Source organism: Malurus melanocephalus, unplaced genomic scaffold, assembly GCF_030028575.1.
Source record: "Malurus melanocephalus ecotype Western Australia unplaced genomic scaffold, MMel_1.1 scaffold_274, whole genome shotgun sequence".
Taxonomy (NCBI): domain Eukaryota; kingdom Metazoa; phylum Chordata; class Aves; order Passeriformes; family Maluridae; genus Malurus; species Malurus melanocephalus.
Genome location: NW_026623506.1, coordinates 296,224 through 307,167, shown reverse-complemented (window position 1 = coordinate 307,167; position 10,944 = coordinate 296,224). Strand labels below are relative to the sequence as shown.

The window sequence follows — 10,944 nt, the reverse complement described above, 5'->3', positions numbered from 1 at the left end:
TGTCCCCTGTCCCCGTGTCCGGGTCTGTCGCTGTCCTGGCGCAGTCCCCAGCAGGTGGCAATGCAGGAGCACCTGTAGCCCGTCCAGCCCGGCAAAGGCTGAGGCTGACACCGCTGTTCCTTGGCAAAAGTCCCGCCTTGGAAATCTCGCTCGGTGCTTTTAGCATTAACTACAGAGCGTTTTCACTGACAGCGAGACTTTTTCTTTCGTTTTGTTTTTAAAATGTAGGATTTGAGTTTTGCAGCAGCAACCTGTGGCTATGGGGTGGATGTGCCAGATCCAAAACCTTAGGGGTCACCTGTGAAAATCATAAAGTCATTTATGTTGAAAAAGATTCCAAAGACCTTAAATTCTACCATCCATTAACCCAGCACCGTCAAAGCTACGTTTCAGAAATTTAAAGTGACACGTTAGATTTATCTGTATATACACACACACAGACACATATTTAACATCTGTTAAGAACTCCACTCACAACCCTTTCACCCATATTCTCTGTTGCATCTTCCATCTCTGTACAAAGCCACACTGTTTCCAAGAATTTAATTTCCAAGCATTACAAGAATCATCCCAATTATTCCAGGAATAAATCTTGAAACAGATCAGAACTTTTAAACATAATCACAGTCTCACAATAAAATAGGCAAAGAAGAGACTTTATTTGAACAAAGCATTCCTGAGTATCACAGAAACTAATTTTTATGACAATTTAAAAGAGAGCACATGTCTCTGAGAAAAMACTGAAGGTATGGGCATTTTCCAAGAAGAATGACTGTGCTTGTAGAGGGAAATGGATGGAGTAAACCAGAATATMTAAAAATACAGAAACATTAAAATGGACTAGAGCCACACTTTGCCTTTTTTCTGAACACACACACACAAGCCACCTAAAACAAATAAAACCAACCCAAATCCCCCCCAAAAAATAATTCCTAACAAAACCACTCCCTCCTCCTAAAACTCTAAAGCCAGTAAAAATATCAATATGGACGATATTTGAGCTGGTTAAGAAATAAATGAAAAATGTTTGGTTGCACAAAAGYTGGTGAAAAACTTCTTTTCCCTTCTTATTATAACTGTAAAACCTGCTCCTGGCATAGAAGTGGCTCTTCCTTGAAAGGCCAGTGCTGAAATTACAACTGAGCTGCCAAAATACTGCCCTGGGCACCATAACCACAGGTTGGTTAAAGTGACTCCAGAGGAGATGATAGGAACATGGAGAGGTTCCTTACATCTGTGTGAACTTTACTTGCAAGGAATCCAAATTATCTGCAATCAGATTTGTTTYTCTCATCTCCAAATGCTTCTATCACTGTCTGAACTCTGTTTGAAATGGTGCAATAAAAACCTTAGGGAACAAAATTCATTTGTTGCAAAAATACRCTGCTTGGTCTCTTCAAAAGTATCACAGATCTTGAACTGCACRGGAATATTTTAACATCAATCCATGCTCTGCATTTGCTGCTTAGAAAAGYAGCAGCTCTTGCTATTTCAGAGCCACCATTAAATTTCAAATGTGTCTCTATTATATRGAATCACACTGTGGGAACAGCAGGGTTAAACAGTTTCACAGCAATAATGGAAAGTACGAAGTAGTTTAAGCTCTGTAAAATGTGTAAACAGGTCAGCAATTACTAAAACAATATGCATTTTACAAAGTTCTTAAAAAAATTCTGTGACATATAGGAAGGATACAAGAAGAAACAATAGAAAAGAAATAGTTGCAAAAGTGCCTATTAATAAAGATTTAAATCAGTTTCGATGATTATGAGGTAACTTGTTCATCATATAAAAATATCTTCAGGGAAAAAATATCACATATTAAATGGTTCTGAGTATGGCAGTGAAAAACACGAGAAACAAAAGATGAATTCAAACTGGAAAACAGGCACATATTTTACCAGTGAGGRAACAGATTCTCTGTGTCATGATGATGTTTTTCTGACAGATGTGCTTGAACCAAACAGCCCTGGATTGTAAATAGTTTCGAGGCTCGACATCTAAAATCAGGACACGGGAGATCTGGCTCATTTGGAAGGCATTGAGTTATGGAGAAGAGTTACACAAAACAGAGATGGCAGGACATGAAAATCCTGTCTGGTGACTCAGACAGTAATTGTTGRAGCAGGACCCTGGCTACTTGTGCTGTGGAGTTGCCAGTGGATCCTGGGGAAGGAAGCACAGAGGGAGGGTATTTTGCAAATAGACTGTAAGAAAAAGGATATTGTGTCCCTTTGAAATGTCCTTGAGTTAAAAGCAACTACTGGAAGTTTTCGGGAATGTTCCAAATTTCAAAGCTCAATTAGTTCATGAGAGAGAAGGGTGATAGGAAGGTTCCTCTAATGGTGGGAGGAGCCCCTCTGGAGCAGATGAAGCTGTGAGGTTGTATTTTTAATCTTTGGTATTTCAATAGAACTGATACATACTTTATTTAATGTATTTAATGTATTTAACGTATGTTATTTATTTAATGTACTTTATTTATTTATTTAATGGGATTGGCACGAAGTTTTAGAACATTCAAGGATCTTGTTTTATGACACTTCACATTTTAGCCCAGACCTTTTAGCATCTCTTCACCTGAGCACGATTTTCACCTACACTTTGAGGTGTTATTTTGCAATAATAATTTGCAAAGAGGCTGACACTAGAGGCTGAGTGTAAGGTTCACTGTTTCAAATGTTCTTCTTGGCTTCTTCAGCSAAGACAAAAGCAGCACCAGCACACTGATTTCTTTGCATTGTGATCCTGGAAGTACGAGACGTGGAGGGAAAGAATTAAGACAAATGTTTTATTCAGATAAAATTTTACTCCAGCATCTCACACCCTCAAACACAGAGATCACAGGCGATGTTATTTGTGGTTTCCMAATGCAAAGAAACCAGTCATTATCCTTTGCTAATTGGTTTAGAACAAGGGAGGTATTTCTGGATGCAGCAGCTGCTAATCTTTCTTCAGTGAGGAATTCTTAATTTTACCTCCTCAGAAGAAAGTTCTAGAGACACAGGGAATATGTTTTGGCCAAGGGTAGGATAACTTCTCTCTTAACAGGGCAGGTGACATTCTATCCAATTATTATAAAAATCAGGTGTGTTAAAGAAGGTCTATTACTCACTGAAGAATCAAAACAGCAATTCAGCTGCAGCCTCTGGGCTTTTCTCTGCACCTGGTAGTTAAACTGAATCATTAGCTGTGCTWTAAAAGCTGTTTATTTGCTGTTTTTTTGAAGTAGGATAATGCAGCATGAAGCTAGAGAGCTGGCAATGGATGTGACAGTGACATTCRAAGAAAACAGATGCCACAAAGCGTGGATCATCAGAGGGTATGTATATCTGAGATCAACATTTGCAAAGTGCTGCTGGAAAAGARAAGCCAACAGATTTGCATCAGCGACATCAATTCTCATCTGTTCTTCACTGTCTGACCATCTAACAAGATAGGATCACACAGTCCATGGTGTTTGTGCCATTCCAGGGTTTTTCCTCCTGGAGGTGGCCGTTTCTCAGCCCCCACACACTCAGGTTGGCACCTCAGCTGCTTTAGCACCTTTTGTGCCCAGAGAATGGGCAAGGTGCAAATGCCCTGAGGGCAAGATCTGTTTACAGTCTGGATTCCACGCCTGTTTGGCTCCAGCCTGGTGCTGACTCCAGGAGGAGTGAGGAAGCAGGCTGTAGCACTCCTGAAATGGGAATTTCCTCTCCCCTCCATGGCAGAACCCCCACACTGCTCARATGTCTGCAGGTGGCACAGACAGGACGATGCTGCTGCTTCCCTCACTCCAGCAGCTGCTCACAGAGATGCTCTCCTGGTGCATCCTCCACCATCCAGCCCCAATTCTTCTCCATTTCCTATGGTGGGAGCCAGCCCTGTAAACTGATGTTCCTCATGGCCACAAATAGGATCAATAATTTCACGAGCTCCTGTGCACAGATGAACAGGACAATGAGACAGCGACTCGAGCGAGCAGAGTTTTAAAATAGAAAACCGTGTCACGATCCTCATGGAGAAAGAGCCTCTTCCCCCACCCCACTGATCAAACAGCCTCTACTGAGGAGCCACCTCAAAAGGAGGGGGGCAGCAACAAAGCAGCCAGGGGTTCAAACCCTGCCTGTTGGGGTTTTGCCCTCCCAGAGCAAGTTCTGCCAGCAGGGCACAGAGCTGGTTCCAGTTACGGTGTTAGCACAATGCCAGGATGATTCCTTTCCTCTCAGCAATTAATACAAAGTTTTCCTTAATGACTGCATCCAGGGCAATTTGAGTTTCTCTAAGATCAATTTTCCCCTGACCCCTCCAGTATTTAATAAAATATTTSTCTGGTTTGAGTCCCTAAAGCTGCTACTTGCAAGAGGAGACATCTCCATAAGGGGCATTGCAAAGGCACCCTGAAGAACTTCCCACAGYTCTGCTCCTGGCTCTTCTGAGTAATTTGTCTTGCTGAGGTTYGCAAAGAAAGAAAAGGAAATTATCTACTGGTTTATTATCTGTTTATTTCCTTTTGGAGAATTTGTCTATATGATCCTGCTTGATCTCCATGGGTGGGGAACAAAATATTTAAGTTAGTTARAGATCTTTTTGTCCTGAAGTGAATAGACCTTATCATCTTTTTCTCCTCATTCTTCCTTCTGGCTCTGTCAGGAAAAGGTCCTTGCTGTGAATGCAGATGATCTCCCTGGGAAAATTTGTTCCTCTGCTCCRTGGGGTAGGTATAACTATTTCCTTAAAAAATGCACAACATAAAAATGAATCTTACGGGATAGGAAATAGGGTCAAAGGAGTAGGTACAGATGTTATACCCCACTAACCAGCTTCAGTTTTCCTCTTTAGTTTGGGAAACTGAAGASCTCAGTGCTTTCTCTGCTCCAAATGCAGTGTGAGATACAACCTGAACATGCAGGACTGTGCTCCAGCTTCCAGCACAGCAGCACCAGCCCCTCTGCAGCCCCAACATCAGAAGGATCTGGACCTGCWGRAGAGTCCCGAAGAGGCCACRAAGGTGATCAGAGGGCTGGAGCACCTCTGCTGTGGKGTCAGGCTGAGAGAGCTGGGAGTGTTCAGCCTGGAGAAGGCTCYGGGGAGACCCTCCAGTACCTTCTAGAACCTAAAGGGACTAMAAGAAAGCTGGAAAGCAACTTTTTACAAGGGCATGGAGTGACAGGACAAGGGACAGTGGCTTCAGACTGGCAGAGGGTGGAGTTAGATTGGMTATAGGGAAGAAATTCCTTTCTGTCAGGGTGGTGAGGCCCTGACACAGGRTGCTCAGAGAAGYTGTGGCTGCCCCATCCCTTGAAGTGCTCCAGACCAGGTTGGATGGAGCTCTGAACAACCTGATCTAGTGGAGGGCATCCCTGCCCATGGCAGGGGGTTGGAACAAGGTGATCTGCAATGTTGCTCCCAACCCAAAACCATTCTGATTCTAYGATTCCCAGACTGGATACTAGAGCAGCTTCTTTCCATTGGATCTGAACAATTAACAATCCCAGGAGTCTGATCACTTGGTTTCTATAACTAGGCACAATTTCTTTCACTTCCATGTTGCTAAGTTATTTCTGGTTTTCTCAGTGCATCTCCCTCTCCACGCCGCCCACCAATGTCGCACATTCCCATCTTTATTAGGAGCAAGCAGCAAGGTGCTGGGTGCAGTTCTGTAATCAAATCTGGATCTCTATCACACAGTACTTCCATGTTAATTTTTTCTTCTTTCTTACATTTTTAAAAGCTTCAGTTATTTTAATCTCTTTGAAAGGTAACTGGCTGATAACATTTCTTAGCTTTACCCTGACGCTTGATCTCATTTTTAATGAGTCAAACCAAACAGCTTTTCTTGTTCAGCAGCCCTTTCTCTTTATTGTTGTTCYGCTATTTCCTATCGTTCTTCTTGTGGTGTTACTTATCTTACAGCTGGTTTCCTCTGGCTTAGGATACAAATCTCTGATAATTTTAACATGATCAAATAGCAGGATTTAATGGTGTAGTCTAAAAGATCTGATTCAAAACTATGAGCTCCTCAGTAAAATCAACTTGTTGCCAGCTAGCAGTGAGRGCTGATTATATTTTTGATRTTAAGAACTGCCATGTACTGAGATSAGGACTAGACCTCTTAGGRTGATTTTTTTTTTTTCAGTGCCTAGCTCTGATACACACTGAATTTCTCACAAAAGGTAGAACYRTTTTGTGCTGSCTCTACAGCTGCTGTGGCAAAAACMTYTTCAGCCCTCACATGGAACAGTAACTGAGCTGTAGTTTTTTGCTGCCTTGATGGCATTTTTTCCCCTTATGTGCCAGAACCTACAGATAAGAAATTCTGCTGTCCTGCTCTGCCCATCCTACATTTCTTTCTAAAACAGAAAAAGTTGAGTGGCTGAAAACTTCTGAGTGTAGCTAACAAGGCTAAGACTTTAAAATAAATGACTGAATTAAGAAAATGCTGCCTCTCAGTGTGGCTGCTGCATACTGCAGAACCAACCAGACACCAAAGCTTTAGAAAGCATGATGGCAGGGAGAACCAGGTGAATATCTGAACCCATCCATCATCAAACAAGGAATTGTTACAGATTCAGTGATCAGAGGAAAGTACTGGCATTTATCTGTTCAAGGATCAGATGAAGATCACTTGATCACTGTCATGTGGATCTGGGCTGGGCTTTATTTGGTGCACTAGTTCAGAATGCCTCATTATGGAACATGAAAAACCAGGAAGGAAAAGTTTTAAATACTCATTTTCTTATACCAAGTGACCTCTATTTTGCCACAATGTTGAGTCTCAAAGCATCCTTGATAAGTGTTTAGTGTATTTCCCAACACATTGCTGAGGCTACCTGAAGCTGAAAAAAAGCAAGTCAGTGTATTCAGGTTTTTTTTTTCCTGAATAGTGGTCCATTAAGCATGTTCAAAGGCTTCCTTTTGGCAGATTTCCAGTTGYAATTTTCTCATTCTTCCTGTCCCAAATAATATTTTTCTTTTTCTTTTTTTTTTTTTTTTTCCCCAAGAAGTAATTTTATTACTGAGAAGGAAAGGCCATGCTTGTATTAAAAAAGAAACAAACCCAAGGCCATTCCATCAGTCTTTAAAGCTTCCAGCAAAATGTTTGGTATCAGCTTAGTTACTTCCTACCTACACAGTGTTGTGACCTCAGCATTCTGAACCCTTCTCAGCCTGGAARATAATGGAAGCTGAAACACGTGCAAAAAACCCTCATGGCATTGTGAAGAGTTACCAKTATATATTTTTTGCAATAGTGGGAAATCTTCAGGAGTCACAGCAGGGCTTTAGAAAACAGAAGGGCAAACAGAAGAAAAGATTAAAGCAATTTTCATCCTCGGTGTCAGTGTGGAAATCAGAGGAACCTGTCCTGASCACAACTGGGACAAAGTKCTGCCTTCAAACAGGAACACAGCAWCCAAAATCCAGAGCCTYGAGTCTCATTTTGTTRAGTTGYCTGGCAAGGCAAAAAACATKACAGTGAAGGATACTGTTAATTTCCAGCTGAGCCAGCTTACAAGAAGAAACACCCTTTGCTTTACTAGAGAGCTGCTACCATTCCAAATAACTTGGTACTTACTGAGTCACCTGCTGCTCTTGGTTTGATGTCCGGGGCCATCTGTGAGATAAGCTGTGTGGCTGCAAATTTCCCAAGCGAGCAATCACAGTAACCAACAGCTGAAGCTCCCCTATGCTCCTTCTGGAACACCTCTCCTAAAATACAGCATCAGGGACCGAGTCCTCATGTTGGCACCTGGCCCTCTGGAATCACACCTCCCATAAATGGTGGTGCTCCTTGTAGGACAGCTGTTCTCCAATCCCAAATTAGTTTTTTTGGGATTGTGGGTTTCTCCACCACTCTGCTCAGGTCACAGAAATAAAAAAAAATGAAATCTCAGGAAACCACAGCTCTAACTGGCACGTAAGAGAAGCAAAAGCAACAATTTCCATGCCCTACAATTGTTGTGCAATTATCACACAATCCCTCAGGTCCAATAGAAATCTACTGATTCCTTCCTGCTTTGGCMTTTTATGAATTTCTGTAAGCAGTGCCCCAAAGAGACAGAAGTGCTATTCCACTTGGGTTTGAGTGACACTGCTTCTCAGGGTGACATCCTCTCCCTCTCTGAGTTGAGGATGTTCCAGCTCTGGCCCCAGGAGAAAGTAAGAGACCAGTTACTGCATAACTGATGGCAAATTACTCCAGTTAGTGATGTAAGTTCTCTCTGAATCTGTCTCCACCTACTCTTGCACACTGCTTTTGTTCCAAGGAATCATTAAATCTGCCACTTCAGAAAATGTCCAGAGAAGAGACCCAGCAGTAARTGCATGAACACTGCCCTGTGCCAAGCTGGCAGCACTGCAGTACTGCAGACAAATCTGTTCTGAAGCATCAATAATGATGCTGAAAATGGAACCTTTTCAGACACACCTCCCCAGAAATCCTGCTGTATTTACCATCTCACAGTGGCTAGTACAATCAGTTTAGAGATATCTGTGAACTTCAAGTGTTGAACATGAAAAGAAGTTGTGGTCCTTTGACTGTGCTTTTAAAGCATGAAAAACCCAAACCTAACATCMCCCACAATATTTTATTAACAGAAAGGCTCTAGGACATTAGGCAATCTTCTAGGAAGAGAGAGAAAAAAACCCTTGAGTATACTGTTAATATATGAAAAGTTTAAACCAARAATGTGTCTTTGACTGAAATGCTCTGAAGAAGAGCATCTATGGTTGTTGTGGGGCATTTTGTAGGTTTGCTGGGGGATTTTTTGGTTTGGTTTTTTTATCGTGTATGTGTTGTTAGTTTTCTTTCTTTTTTAAAATCTTGCAGAACACTGAAAACCAACACTTGAAAGTTACACACCTTTTAAGAGAGGCCACTGTAAGAGAGTTAATTTTTTTACATTTAAACACGAAACAACTTTGTAATTTTATATAATCAAGAAATGGAAAACAATTTTTATTAACATGTCTTACATTTACAATCTTTTATTAGCTAATCAACATCAACATGCAAAAATAAGCGCTAAATACAAACCTCTACAATATGGTTTTGTTTAAACTACAATGGTTTAATTCTTTTGAAAAGTCATAAGGATGTGTTCTGCAGTTGTTAAAACTGAACTATTAGTTTCAGTAATGAATACTATTGAGACCCTAAAATTATGTAATCATCCTGCAAGGCATCTTCAGAAACTTCGCCCAACACTTAAGAATACCAGCTCATTGTCATGTGAGTACATTCTCAAAGCAAGAAATAAGGCAGTAGCACTAATGATTTCATATTGAACCCTATGCACATAACTAATAACTTTAGAAGGACTTTAACACTATGGTAGACTGGAAAAAGAACATTTAAACAAGCATTGGATTTTGCCTGAAATGTTCTCAGTTCCTCTTGATACTTATGCAACCTCCTTAAAATATTTGGGTTTGGAAAAAGACTTCATACTCCTTCAAACCAGTCCCTATTTGATCCTCCAGAGAAGTCACCTTGTGTCAAAGACATCAAAAATATCTTCCCGTGGAAATAAGTTACATCATTCATGTTCAGGATTACTTCACCAGAGGATCATAAAGAAGGCAAAGAGGAGCTTAAAGGAGAACATGTTGGTAGTACTGAGATCTTTGATAACAAAAGGGTCTTGGACAATTGTGAAAAAGAGGGAAGAAAAATGGATTTAATTTCAAATCTGTTGTAASTTTTCCCCCAGTGCAAGTGTCCATCTTTAAAGAAAGCTATCCTTTAGAAGATGAAAGTACTTTTCTTTGAGAAGAGTCCAATTTTTGACCTTATGTTACAAAACCTTAACAATCAAAATTTGTTTGTGTGTTTTTTATTCAAGTACAAACTTAAGTAATAATTCCTCTCTTCTTTTTATTTWTTTTTTTTTCCTTTCAAGAGTGTTTATTGTTGCTCATTGATCTTTGGTCGCAAGAAACAATAATGCCACCGACAGGTCTGCTCCCCAAGGTGGCAGATTTTGCTTCTTTGCCACACATTAAGGCCCCCCCCTTTACAGGGTATGCCAAAATACACTGTGTCAAAATTCCAGCGGCACTTCATCGTGTGTTTTACGGACCTACATGATGTAGACTTTCTCAGCTTGTGAGAAGTTGAAGACTTCTTTGGTTCTTGGGCAAATTACTTTGTCATCTTGACGAATAGAAAGCAGAGACTGAAAAAGAGTGAAACCAAAAGATAATATTCACAACAATAACTCAAAGCATTATTGAGCTCTCCAGGAAATGAACTTTTAATTTAAAAAAAATGTTGTGGTCTGAGGTCAAAACTTCTTTGCCCCCAAGAAGTTACTTATTCTACATTATTGCTCTCTGGAGGGTAAGATTTCCAATGCCACTTGATCTCACGTTATAAATTCACATAGTTAGCTATGTGACCATTAATATGTCTTCATTAAGACCAATTTAAACAGCTAAATATATAGTCCTTAAAAAAATCAGTGCAAGAAGTGTTTTTCTAGCTTCTGACTGAATTTATAAGCTCTTATTTTGTTCTAGCAAGTCTGACTAAGTTTATAAGCTCTATTTTGATCTAGCATATTTTACTAACCACTGCTAATTATTTTAGCCTTCAGTAAGTCATTGATTCCAACACTTACATTGTATCCATAGACATATCCATTTGGTAACATCATAGGAGGATTATTTTCGTTCATWACATCCCCCGAAATCTTGCAGACTAGTCGGGAGTTGGCACAATGTGCCATCGGCAGAGGCTGAGCCAGCTTGTTCAGGGATTTGCTACACACAGGGCAGTCGGGGTTTTTTGAGCTCCCATCCTCTTTATAACACTGTCTGTTAGCAGCAAGTTAGGGAACAAGCACCACAATGAAACCAAAATCAGTCTCCCATTCTATGGGAAACCTTAAAATTTAAAAAAATTGTCAGCTGTGCCAACAGAAGCCAGGTCACAAAACATAAAGGAACAGTTAATTCAAG

At 40.5% G+C, this 10,944-nt stretch overlaps 1 protein-coding gene across 4 annotated transcripts in view; it reads right to left on the bottom strand.

Moving 5' to 3' along the window:
* Positions 1 to 8,928: 8,928 nt before the first annotated feature.
* Positions 8,929 to 10,944, bottom strand: part of MAEA (macrophage erythroblast attacher, E3 ubiquitin ligase) — a 49,432-nt gene continuing 47,416 nt past the window's right edge. For all 4 annotated transcript variants that reach the window (XM_057376220.1, XM_057376217.1, XM_057376218.1 and 1 more), the window contains 2 exons: positions 10,605 to 10,800; positions 8,929 to 10,160 (listed from right to left, as the gene is read on the bottom strand). In XM_057376220.1, coding sequence (XP_057232203.1) covers positions 10,065 to 10,160; positions 10,605 to 10,800 — 292 coding nt within the window. In that variant the 3' untranslated portion in view covers positions 8,929 to 10,064. The remainder of the gene's footprint in view (positions 10,161 to 10,604; positions 10,801 to 10,944) is intronic.